The sequence below is a fragment of the Alternaria ethzedia genome (assembly GCF_023757985.1).
Source record: "Alternaria ethzedia strain BMP 0044 chromosome Unknown scaffold_21, whole genome shotgun sequence".
NCBI lineage: Eukaryota > Fungi > Ascomycota > Dothideomycetes > Pleosporales > Pleosporaceae > Alternaria > Alternaria ethzedia.
In genome coordinates, this window is record NW_026056214.1 from 170,635 (window position 1) to 190,972 (window position 20,338).

General features: G+C 53.6%; 6 protein-coding genes across 6 annotated transcripts; 3 read left to right on the plus strand and 3 right to left on the minus strand.

Annotated features, from left to right (window-relative positions):
- Positions 1 to 86: 86 nt before the first annotated feature.
- On the minus strand, positions 87 to 1,163 carry J4E87_007544 (uncharacterized protein; the record flags this gene model as incomplete). The annotated part of the gene is made up of 3 exons (XM_049379138.1): positions 87 to 485; positions 543 to 946; positions 1,022 to 1,163. The coding sequence occupies 3 exons, from the start codon at positions 1,161 to 1,163 to the stop codon at positions 87 to 89; spliced, it is 945 nt and encodes a 314-aa protein (XP_049231049.1).
- Positions 1,164 to 2,399: 1,236 nt separating this feature from the next.
- Positions 2,400 to 3,465, plus strand: J4E87_007545 (uncharacterized protein; the record flags this gene model as incomplete). The annotated part of the gene is made up of 3 exons (XM_049379139.1): positions 2,400 to 2,406; positions 2,605 to 3,018; positions 3,113 to 3,465. 3 exons carry the CDS (start codon positions 2,400 to 2,402, stop codon positions 3,463 to 3,465), a joined length of 774 nt encoding a protein of 257 aa, XP_049231050.1.
- A 3,945-nt stretch (positions 3,466 to 7,410) lies between these two features.
- Positions 7,411 to 8,520, plus strand: J4E87_007546 (uncharacterized protein; the record flags this gene model as incomplete). The annotated part of the gene is made up of 1 exon (XM_049379140.1): positions 7,411 to 8,520. One exon carries the CDS (start codon positions 7,411 to 7,413, stop codon positions 8,518 to 8,520), a length of 1,110 nt encoding a protein of 369 aa, XP_049231051.1.
- A 4,182-nt stretch (positions 8,521 to 12,702) lies between these two features.
- On the minus strand, positions 12,703 to 13,722 carry J4E87_007547 (uncharacterized protein; the record flags this gene model as incomplete). The annotated part of the gene is made up of 1 exon (XM_049379141.1): positions 12,703 to 13,722. One exon carries the CDS (start codon positions 13,720 to 13,722, stop codon positions 12,703 to 12,705), a length of 1,020 nt encoding a protein of 339 aa, XP_049231052.1.
- A 1,042-nt stretch (positions 13,723 to 14,764) lies between these two features.
- J4E87_007548 (uncharacterized protein) lies at positions 14,765 to 15,738 on the plus strand (the record flags this gene model as incomplete). Its single annotated transcript, XM_049379142.1, has 3 exons — positions 14,765 to 14,792; positions 15,308 to 15,447; positions 15,568 to 15,738. 3 exons carry the CDS (start codon positions 14,765 to 14,767, stop codon positions 15,736 to 15,738), a joined length of 339 nt encoding a protein of 112 aa, XP_049231053.1.
- Positions 15,739 to 16,599: 861 nt separating this feature from the next.
- On the minus strand, positions 16,600 to 19,224 carry J4E87_007549 (uncharacterized protein; the record flags this gene model as incomplete). The annotated part of the gene is made up of 2 exons (XM_049379143.1): positions 16,600 to 16,738; positions 16,796 to 19,224. The coding sequence occupies 2 exons, from the start codon at positions 19,222 to 19,224 to the stop codon at positions 16,600 to 16,602; spliced, it is 2,568 nt and encodes an 855-aa protein (XP_049231054.1).
- Positions 19,225 to 20,338: the final 1,114 nt, after the last annotated feature.

The window sequence follows — 20,338 nt, forward strand, 5'->3', positions numbered from 1 at the left end:
ACTGAAGCCATCCTGTGCGCCAGCACAAGAAGGCTATACTAGAAGGATGAGAACCATCACCCCGGTCTGTAGGAGTGTGTGGCCGCTTAGCCAGTGCACTGGTAGTCATAGTTCATGCGCGAAGCATCCGTGTCCTTGGGAACATAAATAGTAACCCTCCTCCCATCCGCCTCAAGCGTACCCACATACGAGTCAAAGAAAGGACGCCAGTAGACCTGACCAGTTCCACCAGGGCAATCAATGTTGATGGTAACGGACGTGGTGCTAGTCATAGTTGTCGAGAAACCGGCGGAAACGCCAATCTCTGCGCTGACTGCGTCCCATGCACTTGCACCCAGACTGGCGCTTGCGGTGATGGAGAAGGTCTCTGACTTTGCCTCTGAGACGGTGTAGGCGCCGTTGTTGGGGACTTGGGCGACGAAGACGGCGGAGCCGGGCATGTAGACGTTGTAGGATGTGACGACGTCTGAGAACCTGTCCGCTTGCTGTGTCGTGAATGGTTAGCTTTCGGAGAAAGAGAGGGATGAAGCTGATGTACATACTCGGCTTTCCAATCCATTGACTTCTGATGCCGTGGCAATGTCCGCCACCAGGCTTTGAAGCTCAGCCTTGTTCTCCTCGACAGTGATCTCCTTGTAGCTGGTTGCTGTAGCCGTAGACATCAGGCGCCATTCAGTGGCAAGCCTGATGGCGACCTCAGTCCAATCCGCAGGCGGAGCTGGTGACTGGTAGCCGCCCGTATCCTCTGCGCAACCATTTTCGATGGCTCTGGCTCTTCCACCCCAGCTAGAGGCAGAATCGCAGACTTCATACTCCTCGTTGTTGCAGAATGAGATACGGCAGTTGCCTCGTGTCCAGATGCGGCATTCTCTTGGGATGACGCAGACACTCATGTCTGGGTTGGTGCCCTCGCCGAAGTAGCCGTTGCCACTCATAATGTTGCGGCCTGTTCATGGGAAGAAAACTTAGTCTTGCTCTTCAATGTGAAGATTTTGGAAGCAAGAAGGATCGGAGTACTCACAGTCAGCCCAGTTGGGCTGCAACCTCGCCTCACAGAAGATACCGCCAGTTTGCGTTCCGTCCCAGTCTTCTTGACGAGGAGCAATTGGGGAAGAAGTTCCCATTGCCGCAAGCATCGGCAAAAGGGTGAGAACGTAGTTCATCTTGTCGAAGATGGAGTGTTGAGCTGGAGAAAGAACCAGGTGATCTGAGAAGAAGGTGTTTGGCTGTGATGATGGGATTGAGAGCAAACACATACCTCTTTATACCTTTCTGCCCTTCCATCTGCCTCACGAGCATCCGTATATCCAGCGTCATGGCTGGCCTGACTATGCACGATGTCTAGTATCGAACATGGAATGTGGTTTGCCTTGAACGTGAACCACAGGCCTGAGCTCTAGCGATTGGTGCTCTCGTACACCATCGTTGATGTGCATACCTCTGGGGGCTAGAAGTAATGCGCTACCGAGAGTATACGATACTTGGCTGCTGTCATCCAGTCTCTTGGAATGATTCCTTAAACTTAGCAAAGGCTCTTGCCAGGCAGAAGCATCCGAGCTTCCCGATTTTGGTAGACTTGGGGGAGTGGGGAAGGGGCTGAAATGGCAATTTCCGATGTTTCCATCGCCCGATAGTATCGACAGTTCCAGTGACGTTTTGCGGCGTCTTGCTCTTTCCGGATTTCAGCGTCTCCCACGTGTACGTCTTGCAGACAAGTCAGAGGAGATGGACGTGATCATTCCAGTACTTCTCATCATCTCAAGTGTCCTCAAAGAGAATTCGACAAGACCGAGCCAACCTCCTCTTCCAGCTTCACCACACGCTCGTCGAGATAACCCAACATGGACATGCATCGGCTAACACGGCGCGGGCCTAACATCCCCACATTTCTCTTCCCCAGGCTCTTCTCTGGTCGAACTATTCGTAAAGGTAACGGCAAGTCCGATGTACGTGCGTAGGCAAGGTTTGGAGCCTCGAGGCGAGCGAAGAAAAGGCACCAAGACGACCGCCAAGTGCCAAGAATTCCGATCACTCCACAACCGCCATGATTGTTCGTCTCTTAAGACTTATTTCCCCACAGTAAGCTGCTCAATGTAGCGAAAACATGCGAATGTAACGAATGCGATGCAACCTGTTCACGTTAGTTTGAACATTTTTACGCCCTGCAGGTGCGAAGAGGCGGACTACTATTGCAGCCCATATTGACCTTGACACTGGAGTATGTCATCCATCCGATTACCCGTCTGGAAGACAGCGGAGCCTCTCATCCTTTCCCAAGACGTAGTCGCCAGTTGATGCCTCGCGGGGGGCCTGTTGCGGTGCGAGCCGCACACCCGTCACTGCAGGTACCTTGATGTCCTCTCCGCTCTTGGCAAACTCCGCTGAAAGACTGCTACGTCATGGTAGGTCCACCGCGAGGCTGATTCAAACAGCAATGTAAAGGCGGTATGTGCCTACCTTGAGATGTTTTTGATGCTTGATACTTCTACTCATTCCTGGTTGTGCTGACTATCATGGCCAATTTCGTTCTGCTAGCCGCAGCGCTCCTTCTCAACTCATGTTCCGCGCAGGAATCGAATGACACATCTACGGAAAGATGTCAAGGTCCCATCGACAGTATCGCGAACGGCAATCAGTACTTCAACTCGACCGGTACTGTCCGCCTACCCTCAAACCCAATACACGATGATGACTGGTACGTCAGCGTCACCATAACCGATAGACGCGATCCGAATCACATCTACGGGACCGAAATGCCCTGGCAAGAGAGGGAAGCGTTGATAAGTGTTCCTGATTCGCTGATTGGGAGTCAAGATGGCAATCAGACCGAGTACTGCGTCTACGAACTCCTGGGACAAGACGCCTCTTCGCAGCAGGAAGCTGGAGATTGCAACGGCGTACTGAGCGACGACTGCATTGATGCCTTGATGAAGAATACGCCGGTCATGTCGGATGGCCAATGTTATAAGCCAGAGAATGTCGAAGACGCCTGTGGGATGGTTGCGTCGCAGCCAGTTGGTCAGTTCATCCTGCTCTTATCTTATTCCGGCGAAATGATCTTGTGATCTGGCTCGATTTTGAGTATAGTAACTCGTACTAACACCGAGAAAAGGCACACCATCGAACTTCAACAGTACCGAGTGCAGTTTGTCCGAGATGCCGCATATCGAGCTGCCGGACAATTATCGCACCTACTACGCCCACTACGTACCTGTCTCTGAAGGCGGAGGTGGTTACGAGAACTTCGACCTTTACGATAGGCACGTTCGCGAAGCAGTGCCTATGGTCTTCACCATCAAGTCTCCAGGTGGCACCATCACCCACAAGGCCGTTTGTGTAACACCGAACAATGTCTCTGACGGCAGCCGTGTTCCAGAGTCTGCTGCTGCTCAGTTGTCCTCCGGGGCTTCACTGGTAGCAGCCCTTACTGTTATGGCTTTTGTATCTGTTCTCTCCATAGCCTGAGATACGTCGACGTTACTGTGTCTTTTACTTGTAGCTTGAAGTAATGACCATCGCATCTGGTGACTTGTAGCATTAGCGTTGTAACGGTAGTAACACCGGGAATGACCCTCAAGCCGAGCATTCAGCTCTAGTCAAAAGTTCGATCGGGTGACTCGCAATGTGTCAAAGTCTCGGAGCTTGAAGCGACATGTTGGTATGCAACTGGTTTGGGTTGCGACTAAGTTTGGAGCGCGAGAAAAAGCAAAAAGATCGACGATAGGTCGCTGCCTCGAGGCAATCCCAAATGCCGTAGACATATGATTGCAGGTAGGGTCCGCGTCTCGCTACACCTGGTGGTGCGTGTATATTGGAAGACTTACGCAATAATGATTGTCGGGTCGGCAGACGTGTATAACCGAGATCCTGTCGTAAGAGTTTGCTTGAAGGGTAGTCAAGTAAATGTGTTAACCGAAAGCGGGAGGTGACAGTACTGTTACAGCAACTCCTGACGATGGAGCGTATTGGGATCTGAGATTAGCTATCATCTAGCCGAAGATCTGCAAGACCTTTGACTCGTCAACACCTGTCAGCCTTGATTCCTCGGGGCTACACTCCATGATCATCTACCCACGCGTGCATAACTTCTCATCAGCCTGAACACTGCACACACTTCTCCGCGGCAGTGCACAACGATGACGGCTGATTGTTTCCGACTAGAAGAAATATGAGGCTTCGGTGGGTACGTCAGCGGCTGCGTAAGAGGGTCTAGATGCGACAGTGTAAAAGCGAAGTTGCTATCCCAGCATACAAGTCTAGCCGAAACGACGAGCAGTATGGCGAAGCGCCGACAAAGCTCAACAATCATGCCCTGCCTGCGCTCCGCTCAAAAAGGCAGATTAGGGTCCAGGAACATGGCTTGACAAGCGACGACTACCGATCGCCTGTGGGTGCAACCCCATTTGGTTTCAAGGTTCCCGTCAATTAGTCGATGAGGTTGGGAACGACGGGCCAGCCATACCACTAGGACCACGATCCGACACCCCCGATCGAGCTGTTCTCAACTCTGCAGTGTTGAGGTTCGCGGGCGAGAAGATGGTGTGGTGGATACCAGAGCTACGGTAGCCCAAGCTCCCCGTCAAGGATGATGGGGGCGGCTACCATATCTGACCCCGCTCACATCTCATAGGGAGACTGTTCGGACAAGATACAGCCCCTGGATTGACGACTCCCTATATTTCCCATGTTGTTTAGAGACCTTGCCTCATTGTTTCTCAACAAATCTTCTCCTAGATGATTAGAACTGATCACTGGCCTAAGATGACACCCAAGTGGCTTGGGTAAAACGGAAGATCGGACGAGGCATCTCTCGGATCTAGCGCTTATACCAACAAGAACGCTTGGATAGCTTCGGAGAGCGAGGCACGAGCCAAACAAGTCTTGAAGACAGGGAATCGTGGTGTTCGACTTTGGTGCTCGAGCCGGGGGCATCAGCCATGGGTTTTCAGGGACTTTGGGATAGAGCAGGGACCACCTTGTGTAACCAGAGTATATAGGCCTAGCAGCCCGTGTGAGAAGATGGTTCAATCAGCAGTCGGGCTGGCTTGTGATCCGGCTGCATAGTTGCCCACCTCTATGGCAGGTGAAGAGACGATATTTCCAAGATTGACCGGGCCCGGAAAGCGAGCGCATTAGAGGAAAGCAGCCGGAGCAGGAAAATTCTGCAGCGCTTGAGGTCAAGACAAGTGCCGTGCTCCGCACATGCGCTGGTAAGTATGCTCGAAGCTTGCTTGCTGTGGGTGAGTCATCTAGATCCACGTCGCGATGCAGGTGTATGCGGCCGTCGCTTCGCCGACATATTGTGAAACACGACGGATGAATTGCGTGCATGATCAGTCATACGTACATATGCTCCATGACGACGCTCTATCACGAGCAAGACATTGTCTGTGTTGGAGGGTAAATGTTGGGCGAGGACGGGCCTGGGAAAGGGTTGAGTCGTGGGGGAAGGAGCCATCCGCTTCGTGTCGGCTTAAGTGGGGCACCTGACCCGTCTGTGCCCCTGTCAAGCTGAAAACGCAGGAAACGGTCACGAGTATCCTTACACGTTGCGATATAACATCATGCTCTGTATGCACGCACGATCCTTTTGAATCATGAAATCGGCACCAGCAAAAGTAAAAGCATCATGACAACGTGGGGCAGTCGACCACGGCCGCGGCGCATATCCAGGACGTTGCCCCGCGTATTCGTTTGCTATGAGGCGCAGCGACAAATCCCAGCTGCAGGTCTCGGGGTCGCCTTTGCAGGTCTGAAACATGGCAATGTGGGATGCTATCGATAAGTCCGTACAGATGGGACGACTGGACGGCGCTTGGGTTGCCGAGCATTGCGTAATGCTCTCGCTTTGCTTCACTTGAGGATACTTTTCTCCAATCGCGCAGCTGTAGGCCTGGCAGGCGATGCGGATTGAAACGGAAACAAGCTCTCCGATGCAGCCTTTCTTTTGCGCAGAAGCGACCGTTTCCCATAGAGACAGGTGGTATCGGCCGGAGCGAGTTATTGCCAGTTTATTGCCAGGTCACTGTGGGTAACATCGTCATGAGGCCCGATTGTGTCGGTACTGTAGAGGTGACATCGGCAGCGCCGAATTGATCTGCCTCGAGGTGGCATCGTCACCGCCGGAGCGCACGTGTCTGCGGCTGTGCAGCCTAAGCGAGAGTGGCGCAACTGCCGACGCCACTTGGATAGTCGTCTTGCTTCTTCGCAGGAGCAGCATCATCGTCATCAGGGCACAATTGCGCAAGCAGGAGTCGTAGAATATTCGCATCGTGCTTCAGCAGGCGCCGAAGCTACTCGACCATGGACGCTGGCATGATAAACTTCTGGGCCGTCTGCGGCTCACATGATCGCGGGTTTTTCGGTAGAGAACCCTGCTCACATCCCTGCTGGGCCCGCTGATTGGGCTGACTGTTTCGAGCCCATTTTTAGGCTCAAGCAACGTCAACCTGTAGATGGCCCAAGACTACCACGACTACACCCACCGTGAAAGTCCTGCTCTGCGAAACCCCTTGACAAGCGTAGAGGGCTCGTCCTCCCTTTAACCGCACACTCCCCAAAAGGGTAGCAAAGCCGCTGCCGTGCTCTCTGCTTCCGGACGCCCAAAGAAGGCTTCTGGAATCCGTGTCATGTCGCAACACCAGATGCTCGACGCCCAACTATAAGCGCAGTTGCAGGCTCGAGGATGCTGCGACGCTCGCCTACGGCGTGTATCCATGTGCAGGTTTGGTGGCTGCTGCGGCCTCCCGATCAGGTTTCTGCGGCCTCGCATGCGTCTGCAACCGTGAGGCCGTCTTCAGCTGCCCTGGTGCACAGCACTATTCGGTCATAGTCGTCGATTACATTTGCTATTTCCACTGGGGAGGCTGATCAGACGCCTCTTTCGCAGTCATCTCCGCGCGTGCATGGCCGAGTAGTCGTTCGCACAACACTCGCAGCCATGAGAGCATCGCAATCTTCGCGCACCACACGCATCCGCCTATCCACGCGTGCGCAACGCGCTCGCCGTGTCCGTCGGTCAGCTTAGATCCGACTAGACCTGCAGCTGCGGACTCTGGCCGTATGCACGTTTAAACAAGCTAGATGCGCAGTGCAGCTAAACGGGGCAGTGTGCATGAAATCCTTGCCGACAAGTGTGGCCACGCCGACCCATGATCGTCGCTTGTAAGCTCTTAAGAGATCCCACCCACCACCACCACTAGCCTTCTTCACCCTCCTCCCACCTCGCCTTCCCCCATCCTCATTCGCCCGCCCCTCCCTGTCTCTCCTCCTCAATCCAAGGCGCCTCTCGAAAAATTATACCCGCCAGAGACATTTTCTTACAACCTCTCTTTTGTTCTTTTCTTTCAATCTTTGATAAATCGTCCCATCCTAATATCGCAAACGTCTCGCACATACCACACACACAACATGCCGATCTCGTTACTACCCGCCTCGGCTGCGGCCTTTGCGCCCCGATCAAACGTCAACGTCGTATTAGCCTCCAAGGTCGAGCCATGGTTAACACAAACCCTCAAGAGGGTCAACCGCGTCAAGCGTCCGTTGAACAGCGTCCAGCAACACACGAGGTGTCTGACAGAAACCCTTTCCGGACCCAACGCTATGTGGTCGCTGTGCTCAATCATGGTACCAAAGGCCCCGGACTCGGAACTGCGCAAGGACAACAACCCGCTGGTAGAAGCGCTCTTCAACTACCAGCTCATCCACATCGAGGCCTACGTCGTACACGTCGACATGGTTTCACAACATGAGGTCGCATTCAAGCTTACACCGGAGACCATCGAAGCGCTTATCGAGTACCACAAGGACATCTACTCCGTCGATGTATCCGCCAGCACCTGGGAATGGGCCGAGAAGGAGCAACAGCTGAAGAAGCTCCAGGATGGATTTGTCCAGGCTGTCAACCGCTACGTCTTCCGAACTGGTGTCAAGGCTCTGGAAGGGCTCGAGGAGGATGGTGCGGGAGAGCTACTCGAGGGACGAGGTGAGGATGTCAAGAGTGCCATCATGGGCCTGTTCCTCCCGCTCCTTCCTCCTCCTCCCAGGATCGTCGACGTTGTCCGACCAGCACCGCTTCTCCCAAGCTCGCCCGGCTCCGCCAACTGGTGGGTGCCAACGCAGCAGTACCAGTCGCACTCAGCCCCGGTTGACACATGGAGAGTGGTCCCATCGACGCCCAGCCCGACCATCGCTACCTGCGGTGAAACTGGACCAACATTCTGGAGCACCATGGGCAACATGGGCTTCGAGGCGATCCAGCTTCCGTCACCGACACCCTCCTACAGCCAGCCATACAACTCGACGAGCCCGTACGCACCGTGCACTAGCCCATATGCGCCAAGCACCAGCCCATACACGTCAAGTTCGTACTACAGCCCGCCCCCAGCGTCGGCACCGATACCAGCCCTTCCTCTGCCGAGCGTGCTAGCCCAGCAGTGCGGGTCAAGCGCCGTTCACGGAGGTTTCGGCGGTTTCGGATGGGACACAGGATTCGCACCACAGTACGCAGCATTCACATAAGCTGAATGACAAACTCGACTGTGGTGTATGCACCTGTTCTCTGTCGATGCTGGGAAGCGTGGACCTGGCCAGTCCCCCTTGCACTTCCCTTTACCGCGCAGGTTGCACATCGCACCAACCTTGCGACGCCCGACACGAGACGAATGCGATATTCACGACATGATGTGCAAACATCACTACCCAACCGGCATGGGACGGCGTTTTATCATTGATTCCTTTTAGCGAGCGTCATTTCCCCTCTCCTTCTCCGTACATTTTCTTTTTGATACCTGCTCTCACGTTATTCGTTTTGTTTTTAGCGAGCGATTTCCTTTTTTGTCTACCACAACGGCCGGACCAGGTCTTTTCATTTACTTGAATACAGCATCTCTGGGAGGCATGCATGTCGGGCATTTCAAACGGAAGACGGTTAAACAACAGCCTCACGGCTCACGAGGTCAGGCACACTCGGTTTTGGGATTTTTGTTGTGCTTTTTTCCTGTTTGTTAATGTCGTTTTACAACTCCTGGACGGATGCGCTATCTCTTCGTTGAGCCTGTGGCATGCCATGACTCTTTACGATCTGACGCGATTCACGTTCACGAATTACGCTTACTTGGCCTGGCATTGAGTGTCAGCTGGATCTGCCGAGAGGCGGCGACAAAAGTTATACATGCATCTGCGATGCCGCTGTGATAGCTCGTCTCTGTTGCGAAGGAGGACTGGGTCGGAAAAACTAGGGAAAGCGACTGCGCGGGGTCGAGACATGAGCACGCCCGTGGCGTCTCTGCCTCTCGGGAGGTGGTCCTCTGCTTGCGGAGCAAACACTTCCTGATGCACCTTTGCGCTATCGCTGACCTTTCTTTCGACTTGGGATTCTGGATGCACGGAGACTGTAGGTTCATCTCCTACACTTCAAGCCAGTTCTTGGAAGAAGCACTCTCCTGGTTGATCTGGGAGCAGTTGAATCGGATGCTGGAACAGAAGCAAGCTTCTTTAGCCTTCTAAACTTAATAAAAAACGAAACTTGAATCAAAGAAATCAACTCTTCAAAGAACTGTGCATCGTCGCGAGTGAGATTTGATGAACTACCTTGAAATGCGATGACCCTACAGCCTCGCAACTCTCCATTAGCCATCTCGCATTCGCGTCGATCATCCTCGCAGATCAAGAATACGATACCCACTTTCGATGCGACATGGAACATCGCATCACCCGAGCCCTTGGTGTTGGTAAGTGACCACTTTTTGCGGCACAGTTTGGCGAGGCCACCAGGCGACGCCGCCGCAACAGCGCGCGCAGCCTGATGTTCTGCCCAGCCGGCCTCGCCAACCTTCAGCCCCACGCAAATCGCAAGCAAGCCCAGCATCCCGTCCCATCAACTTTTCATCCTGTCAACACCGCGAATGTCATAGGACTACCACGCGCATCGAACGGATACCGGAAGCTGTAAAAGCTGTGAAGTCGGAATGGCAAAATGTTTATTCCATGGATTTATCCTACAGCCCACATGCTGTCAGCATGCCTTACTGCGGAAACCGCCACAGCCACATACCTTGGCTGCATGCATCACGCCCACCTCTTCGGCTGAGCTCTCCAGGCTGCAAGACTGCATCAACATTCCCAAATCTACGACAGATCAGTGCTCTTGCCGCATACCGTTCCCAGCAGCGCAGTAACAAAGGGTATCTGGGATAATCCTCTCACACATTGAGTAGCCAGTGCCACTCGCAAATACCTTCGCCAACACAATATCGGGAGCGTGCACAGACATGTCTGACAGCGAAAACATTTGTGTCAGTTGTAAGCATCCGATAGTGGACGAAACGATTGAAGGCGACGTGACGCTGCGACTCGGTTCCGTTGAGGTCGTTTTCAGGGATCTGGCGAAGGGAGTAGACTCTAAGTGTCGGAACTGCGCTGTCATTCTTGACGCTATTGCCACCCATGTTGGGGGCGAATACCGCTCTTCCATGCAATCCAAAATATGGGTGTACTCTTCTTCTTCGATAAGTAAAGAATTTCAAATCGACATCGGCAATTGGATTGAAGTCATACGTTCCAGTGGTATGTCTGAACATTTTACAGCAACGCTTGAACTAAGAGTACACAAGATCTTCCACGCCACTTTGAGCCTTCCCTGTCTAATGTCTGGAACGTCAGAGGGTCTCGAACGCTTTCGGAAGATACCTCTTCGCAAGAGACTATTCGTATGATTCAAGGGTGGAAGACTAATTGTATACAATACCATGAGTATTGTATGCAACGACTAGCCGTCCCATTACCCAAGAGAATCCTAGAGATCACGGCTGAACACATATTCCTTCGCGAGAAACCGGGCAGCCTAGCTCCGTATGCTTGCCTCAGTCATTGTTGGGGGTCGAAAGGTCCAGCCATTAAGTTGACTGCTGAGACTGTCAGAGATCTACGTAATGGTTTTAAGACATTTGGTCTACCCAAGACGTTTCGAGATACGATAGAGGTGTGTCGTCACCTAGAAATCTACTACATCTGGATTGATGCGCTGTGTGAGATATTCTAGCATAATCTTTGATTAGAGATACGGGGCTGACCAAGTGCAGGTATCTTCCAAGACAGCGAAGAAGATTGGAAAGAAGCCGCTGCCACAATGGGCGATATTTACGAGAATTCACATGTTACCATTGCAGCTACAGCCAGCCAAGATAGTAACGGCGGTCTCTTTTCTTCGGATCGTCCATTCATGAGACCTCTGGAAAAACATCCGCACCTGTATGTCCGGACGTCACTACAGAAGTTCCCAACAAACGCACACAGTTCTGTGCCGACATCACTGCCACTACTAAAACGCGCCTGGGTATACCAAGAACGAAAGCTCTCACAACGCACAATACACTTTGGCAAACATCAGGTGTACTGGGAGTGCCACACCGGGTTTGCTTCCGAGGATTCCAGAGAAGACAAAATATGGAACAAATACGCTACTCGCCGCGAAACTCTCGATGATCTTGATTGGGGCGATGAGAGCGTGGACCATAAAAAGTACTGGCAGAAGACTGTCACAGAGTACACCGCCCTGCAACTGACCTACGAGAGTGATCGTCTTCCAGCTCTTGCAGCTGTCGTCGATCGCATGTCGCGGCTACAAAGAGTAGACGACGTTTACATTGCAGGATTATGGAAGAACAGCTTACTCTCGGATTTGCTATGGGCCGCATACGCTAACGATACTCGCCCTGTCCGGATGGCTCCATCTTGGTCTTGGGTATCAGCGCAAGACTCGACGATTTATTGGCATAATTATGAATTTACTAGAGAGGTCAAGATTGTCGGTCTGGAGTATACTATCGTTGGTGCTGCTAACCTCGGAGAGGTCAACAATGCTAGCATCGTCTTGATGGTGCCTGTGCTAGACTTAACGGGCTTTGATGGGCTTGATCCCGCCGAAGATGATCGCATCAGGTGGAGCACGCGTTTTCGGGACATCTCAAAGTCAGGCCCAATTGTGGAACAGTTCCGACTGAACAATCTGAAAATCTCTGTATCTTGGTTCGCTCCCGACTACGATCTGACCACCGCCAATCCTCCATTTGAATGTGGATGCGTCACAAAACTCTTGCTCGCGAGAGACTTGAGAGTCTACAATCCCAAACTCGGTGGAATCGTCGTTCAGCAGACATCCGAGAATCCGCCAGAGTACAGGAGGATAGGCTTTCTTGACATTTATCTGGAGACGACGAGGTCTGAAATGGTTGGATCGAATGATGAAGACTTGGAAAGGAGTGATTCCAATGGTGAACAGGAAGCTAAAGAGCAGGAAGAAAATATAGCCCGTCTAATACTGTCACTGCCTATGGAAGAAGTAAAGATCATTTGAGGACTCATCATTTGGTCGACTATAAGCTCAGATTGGTTTTGTCAAGGATACACGGGTACCATAGTTGTTCAGAATGAAAGAAAGTCTGCATATCTCTGACCTGGCGTATTGCTCGGCACCACAGCTCGAGAGTTCCGTGAGTGAAGCTACACAATGCAACGGAAGATGACACGAGCGAAGAAGAGATGAAACCATGTGATAACAAGCTCATTTGATGCTAAATACCCTGTTCAACCGCTACATGGAACTACCAAGGATGATGAAGATACGTGAATACTGTGCGTACCTATACAGGCCCAACTATAAGAAACAGACCCACCACGACGCCGCAGGTATTATTGTCGCGCCTAGATAGCCACGTTAATCCCACGAACACGACGCAGATACCCCGCCTCCTCCGCAGTCCAATGTTTCTTCCCCGGCTGCACCCATTTCGCCTGAACACGCGCAGCCAACTCAGCCTCCGTCTTCCTCGCCGCCTCCCACTTCGCCTTATCTTTCTGCGCTTTCTCCTTCTCATTTTCCTTCCGCTGCTGCGACCACATCTGATCAGCATCGGTCTTCTGTTTTGCGTTCGCCTCCCACTTGGCTTTGCCCTCAAGATACTTCAGGTGCTTCTGTATCTTCTCCTTGGCTTCGGTCACAGCAAGCCCGAAACGCTCGTTGTGCACAAGATAGGCCGCGTAGTCCTCTGGGTCGGGAATCTTGCCGTCAAGCTCGGCCTGAGCGAGCTTGGTGACGACTTTGCGGAAGAGGTTCTCGCCCATCGGTGTCTGGACAGTGGAAAAGGCGTCGATGTCGGAGTACTCTGGGAGACGCTCCGCGCGGATGAGGGCCCAGTACCGGTTGAAGATTCGTTGGGTGTACGCCATCATGCCGAGGTAGTCTGCGGCGCTGCACAGCTGGAGGTCCTCGTAGGCGCCCGGGGCTCCATAGGGGCGGATCTCTTTTGCGAACTTCTTAAACGTGGTGATTTCGTTGAAGTGAAGGATTAGGTCCTTGACCATCCGGACTTCAAGTTCGGCAGGCAGCTTGATCACTGGATCGGGACCAGCTACCATCTCCTTCTTGTCGGAGACTGCACGGAAGAGAGCGATTGGCATCTCGGCTACTGGTGCGTTCTTGCTGTCGACGATTTGCACCTTTGGCCCCGTCGCCAGTACCCTACGGTCGGCATGTGAGAGCTCGTAGATTTTGGCCACTTCGCCCATCTTGTTCTCGGTCTCTTTCATAGCTTTCTTGGGACCAGGGGCGGTCACGAAAGCAGAAGCAAGGAGGTTGGCCTTACGATCGGGAGATGGAGCGGCTGCTTTTGTGTCTTTCTTAGCAGCTTGCTCCACCTGCTTGGCGAAGGGAGTCGGCGCCATCTCTGCTTTGTCGTTTGCTAGAAGATGGGAGTAATCGGTAGAACGTGGGAAACTTGTTTCTGGTCTAGCAAAGCTTGGAATTTGCTAGTGGTGATACTGAGCTGGGTTGAGAGTTGACTCCGGTGCTGTGATGGAGAACAGCTAGGAGGAAAAAGGGGGGTATTTTATATGGAGAAGGGGAGACTGAAGCCATAGTGAATTCAGGAGAGGCCCTGGCGTTAGGCTGGCGAGGACCTGAGGTTGTAGGCTTACTCCGTTCAGTGTGAATGAGTGAATGTACCTGTACCTGCACGTGGTGATGCACTGCTCAGTTCGGACGTGGAAGGCGGACAACACCATCTTCAACCGCCTGTTGTTCTTTCACCAAGGAAACGAGACGGATATTCTCGCGGCGTAGAAAGTGAATGCCGTGGCGCTGACGATGCTTATAGTGAATGAGTACCTAGGTAGATTTCGCGTATATATGAGAAGCTGAGAGATGAGCTTTAGTCAAAGGCTGGGACGTGGTTATAAGGCGAAGGTTAGCTTGACATGCGATCACGCGATGTGATATTCTCTTTGACAGCAAGTATGTTTTCTGCTACTCATGGTCTTTGTGATCAGATGTTCCGGATGTTTGTCAGGGCTGGCATAGTGCATCAAAGCTATCGCAATCATACCGTATACCAAAGTACCATCTCAATGACCTGCCCGAAGGACCAGACCGCAGTCTGATCCAAAGGCGCAGTAAGGCTTGCATGCTGACAGCATGTGGGTTGTAGGATGAATCCCTGGACTGTCAAGAGTATTGCGAATTGGATCCATGTTCTGGAAGAATTTCTGTCTTCGCGCAATCTATGCGCTGAGTCCGAATGGCAGAAAGAAGAGACGCAGACATGGCTTGCTAAGACGATGTAGAGGTGGGTGTTGGGTGTGAACAACGCAGGCCCAGCGCCATCGGCTCCGCGACAGAAGGACCGTGCACTGCTGATGTAACCCAAGCTGGCCGAGTTCACAGCGGCAGCACATCGCGACTCAAGACCCCCACTTAAACACCGCGACAATGGCTTCAGGATACGGACTTGCTGGTGGTACGTAAAACCCACTTCCTGGTGGACAATTTTGGAAGCTATGGGGGTTGGCGGAGACAGCAGAGAGAGCACAATGGCACTACGAAGAGCGAACCCGGAACGAATGCGAAGAGCGACCACGACGACTACGCGATGCGAGGACCTCCGTGAACAATCCGAACTTCGGAGACAATAAGGAAGAAATGAGGAGAGGCGGGTCCAGAAAGTAATGGTGGTGCATACGGCAGCCGCAGTAATACGGAGACTGCGCTGAAGCTAGAGACGACAGGCAGTACAGCCGACAAGTCCAACGGACGGCCTCGACCACTCGGAAATGGGCCCATACTCTCGAATAATCGCTACCTTCACATACTGCCAGTCAACCGTTCCCTCGCTCCATCTCCCCACCTCGACCGACACGTTCGCTCGCGCCCCAACGCTCCAAAGCTCTCCGACTTCGCCCTTATCCCATACGAAGCAATAAGAAGCGTCCATAGATAGACAATCACAAAACATCAGCTAACACAAACAACCAGGCCCATCCCGCTGCTTCCCCTTCTGGCAAGAAGTCCTCGCATGCTACACGACCAACACAAACGCCGAGGACGACTCTGGCAAGGCAAAATGCGCCCCCGTCCTTGAGGACTACTACGAGTGCCTTCACCACAAGAAGGAGGTGTGTAGCCCCCCATCCCCTCAGTTTCTCTATCCCCTCCCATCCCATCCCCCATCTCCTCTCCCCAATTCGCTTCCAACAGACCAAGAAAGACCAGTGCTAATATGGACATCTCAACAGGCTGCCCGTACCCTCGCCCTCCAAGCCGCGTACCGCAAAGCCGAAGCCAACATAAAACGCGATGACGCACCGTCCGCAGGCGAGATAAGGCGATTGGGTGTGTTGGATGCGCCGCTTGAGGAGAAGAATCTCAAGCCGAGCAAGTGGTTCCCTCATAAGGAGATTAACTAGAATGGGACTGGATTGCATTGCGCATTGGTCTGACGATTATGGAAGGGTATGGGCGGGGAAAGGGATGACTGAGGGGGGTGGATATGTGTATATGGGTACTGAGGTAGCTTATGTTACCTGCACGGCCAGCAGGGAGGAAACAAGCAAAGGGAATTGAAAGTGATGAGGCATCAAGCTATATATGTGAGGTGATGTATGTGCAATCGAACAGCTGACATCTGACCCGTACCAAATGAAGTCTTGCACCGAAGCTAGAATAACTACAGGCCATGCATGCTAAACCGATCCTATCTTCGATCTTCACACTGACGAACATGTCGACCAACCAAGCACGAAGACGTTTTCAAAGTATATGCTTTCATTCATTGCCTAACACTACAAGCATACACCATCCAAACTTTCCCACTCCTCCATAATCCATACGCATAGCCATCTTATCCTACCCCTCCCCCTCGTGACCGATGCAAATAGTAGCAGGAAAGAAATTGAATGCCCCATCATTATCATAACGCACCCTTTTTCGCCCAATATGCCATAATGCCCCATAAAACGCCATAAGCGGAGTAATTCGATCGATCGATAAAGTGATACAGCAATAGAATGAAGACAACGAACCGTATGACGTACAACACACTCAACTCCATGCATACGCAGAGTTTTGCGGACCGAGAAACCGAGATGCAACCTAATCAAACAAACAACGAGCAAGTGTCGTAACCGTCATAATCCAACTTTCACTCATTCAGAAGAGTTTGGACTACCCACACCGTCGTCAGATGGTAGTATAGGATCTGTACCGAAGCGTGAGAGGAGAAGATATATCGCTAACGTCTGTTGGTCTATATCGTCCTGCAACTCAGTCTACATGTTTGCAGGGACACTGGTGCGCGCGAGATGGGGAGGATGAGGTGGTGGTGTAGCGGTAGCGCGACTGCCGATGCTGCCGAGACCGTGAGCTTGAGCCATGCTGCGGTGGAAGGAGCCGATTTTCTGGAAGCCCCTGTTGAGATGTTAGCATTGTACCATTACTCAAGAGAAGGACGCATTCGCAGCATACTTTGAAAGATCGTAGCTTTCCTCCTCGGGCTCAGGCTCCTCCTCGAAGCTCGTCAGGCTGGCGCCGCGGACCATCCCTCCGTTGCCCACGATACCCAATCCAAGCCCGTTGACATTGCTATTTGACCGGGAACGCTGGCTTCCAATATGCCGACTGGCGGGTCTGGAGACGGTACGACTTGGACTCTCTGGGCCGGCATCTTCCTCTTCTTCGCCTTTCTCCTCGGGATCTTGGTCTTGATCATCATTGTCTTCGGGCTCTGCGCTGTTGTACGGCAACATAGGGGGTGAGCTGGGGTGGTCGTCGTCATCGCCATCTTTGAAATCTGGACGTTGTAGTTTGATAGGGCTGAGCTCGAGTGGTGCTTTGGCAGGTGTGCTGGGAAGGTCGACGAACTTCCAGAAAGGTGCTGGACTGGAGAATGCCATGTACTGGCTGGGCATTTGAGCTGTGCTTGGGGGTGCGAGACGGGGTGCGTGGCGGGAAACAAGTGGGGTGACGAGGGCATTGTTCATTCGGTTCGCATCGTAGTTGCCATTCATGTTGTTCGACCCGGTGTCCGAGTACAGGGTCGGTGGTGAGTTACCGACGTCTGTCTTCATACCAGGGACACTCTGCTTAACGGGGTCCACACCGGGTGATGATTCCAGTCGAGATTCGTCCTGCTTGATGTGAGTAGGTTCCTGGCCGTCATTGGCTCCATAAACAAGGCGCTTCGCCGGAGTGACGAACCGATCCTGGTCGCGTATAGTCGGCGATTGCTTGAAACCTCCAAATGGGCGTGGGCCGCGGTCTGGAGTGTAGGATTCGGTGGCCATCGGGACCGACGAAAGCGGGGGCGTTGCGGATCGTGGAGGCGACTTGACGCGAGGAGGGTATTGGCTTTGGCGGTTGTCGCGCTCCAAGGCACCTACAAGGCGCTCGGTGGCTTGAGATGGATTGCCCAGCGCGGGCGAACTAGGCCCTGAGCCGTCTATGCGGTATCCGATGGCCACACCGCCCTTGCGAGGGTTAAGCAGTTGCTTCTTGATGAACTCTTCCTTCTCTGACTCTGCAATCTTCCACTTCATACCCTTGCCAGGCTCGTCGGTGCGGCGTGCAACTTTCTCAAACGACTTGTTGAGGGACAGATTGTGTCGAATGCTGTTCTGCCAGCCGCTGTTTGTGTGGCGGAAGAAGGCATACCGGGACTTGATGTAGTCGTAGATGTTGGCAAGCGTAAGCATCTCCTCTTCACTGCTGAGGATCGCTTGGCCGATGAGCTGGGCGTAGCTGTGAGGCGGCTTGATTTCTTTGGTCGAGTCTAAGCTGTAGTCAATATCGTCTCCATTTTCTAGTAGAACTGCTCGAGAGAAGGTAGCAGGTGAGCCTTTGCTGCGAGGGTCCTTTTCGCCGCGGAAGGTCATGGGGGTTCCGGGTTGTGGGTATCCAGGCGTGGATGTCATCTGGTTGTAGTATGCTTGTGACGATTGGTGTTTGTTGCGCGGGTGCGAAGACGGTGGGAACGGATCGTACTGGTCGCGTTTGGGCGTCGGTCCGCTGGGATGCGCGTGCTGATGGGGTTTTGGCGGCGGGTTGCCGTCATTGTCAGACTCAGCGGCGTCCTCGTTCTTAACCTGACGCCACAACATGGGGTGGAAGTGGTCCTCTTGGTTGGCGAGAAGGAACAGCATCTGAGTGCTCATAATGCTGATACAGATACCCGAGTGTAGCGGCGCCTTGTCTCCTCTGGTGAGATGGCGGTCGTCCAGCTTGAGACCGTTGCGGCTGTTGACGGTGATGTACCACTGCTGGTCGTCAACCTCAAAGTTGATCTCGGCGTGGACGCGGGATATCTGGCGCTCAGGTCCGAGGTCAATGTGCACGCCCCAGTCCTGGCGGTTGGGGTCACTTGGAGGCAGCCCAGAGAGGTCGGCCTGAGAGCCCTGCTGGTTGGAGCGTGTGTTCGAGTCTACACGGCCGATTCTAACTTGCGTGTCCTGAACGAAGAAGCACCAGTCGCGGGCAGCAATCTTGGCAAAGGCTGGGATGTTCTTGCCCTTGTTGCGCTGCGATTGCAGGTCGTTGGCAAAGTCGATGGCGGCGTGGGGCACATAGCCGGGCACGCGGAGGGCGGCTATGACGATGTTCTGGCGCTCTATAGGATCCATGGGGTTCTCTGCGTCTCCGCCGTTGGGCAGTGTCGTGTTGGAGTCGTTGCTGGCGACCGACTCTGTGATGCGGGTACGGGGCGGGTCGGGGGCGGCCGTAGCAGGCGGCTCTTGGGCGGCGCCATTCAACTGTGCGAGTGAGTACAAGTTCGCCGCAACACTGGTGGTGTTGGGGCTGCTCACCCGCCTGCGCTTGCGCGAGGGCGTGGCATCTGGCGTGTCGGGTTCAGACTGCTGCTGGGCGTCTCTGCGCGAACGAAGACTTCTACGAGTCGACATGGTGCATGCGGGGGGCTAGCGAGCGAATCTGTGGAGGAGGAGAATGTATCAGCGAGAGTTGTGCGAGTGTGTGCATTCGTGTGTTATTTATTTTGGGTGATGACGGCGGACCATGGGAGAGGGACGAGCCAGCCACGGACGTGCGAAGAGCAGCCAGCCAGGCGCCCCACCAAGCGACTCGACACACTCGGAACGGGAGCTGCTTACCGCGAAACGTCGGTGTTGGATTCCCAATGCACTGCGCGCGACTGGAAGGCGTCGTCCAGGGAGCGGCGGCGGGCCGGGGGCAGGCGTCGCAGGGCGGTGGTAACGAGAAGGGTGGAAGAGCGCGCGGTCGTGGGCGGAAGGGTCGACGTATCGGCGTGTTTGTTATTCCAGCACGACGCGACTTGGTGGCTAGCGCAGGCGTGGCGATGACCTCAGGACGCAGCGAGACAACGGTGACAATGCGCGACGCGTGAGATAGGCGGTGGCTATCGATAGAGAGATAATGGAGCAGAGCCGCAGGAGCACGGAAGGGGACAAATTACGTCGCCTTGGTGTCCTGGCTCAAGATGCTATCCGTGCGCACTCGTGATCAAAATAACGCGGTAGCTGGCAGCGCGCCCCCAGCCGTGAGCGACCCAGACCCAGACCTACAAACTACATGCACGCTGCGCCGCTGTCAAACGGGACGCCTGCAATATGATGCTCGTCTCCTGTCATTGCACCCTGAGCATTGCTTCTCCAGCGCACCCAGAAGCCCCAAACGCTCAGGTGCCGACTGTGCGCGTCAGGCCCGGCCAAGCAAACAATGACGCTATGCAATCGGGCTTGAAAACCGTTCGCATGCCGCCAACAGGATCGCTGCTGGCTGCACCAACGGCCCACCAACACGACGCCAATCGTTGCCGCTTCGGACGCTTACTCACGCTCGCTTACTGTGTGTACTGCTACACGATGAGCGAAGAACGTCGTAGAATACCGCGTCGACAATGCACAACGATCGCAGCTCTGCAGCGTTCGTCCCGTGACGCATCTAATTTTGATCGCTCTAGCTACATTAGTCACCTCGTAAACGCATTCCTTGACTCTTGACCGTCATCGAGGCTCCACGCCGAAGCGCAGCCGGCCC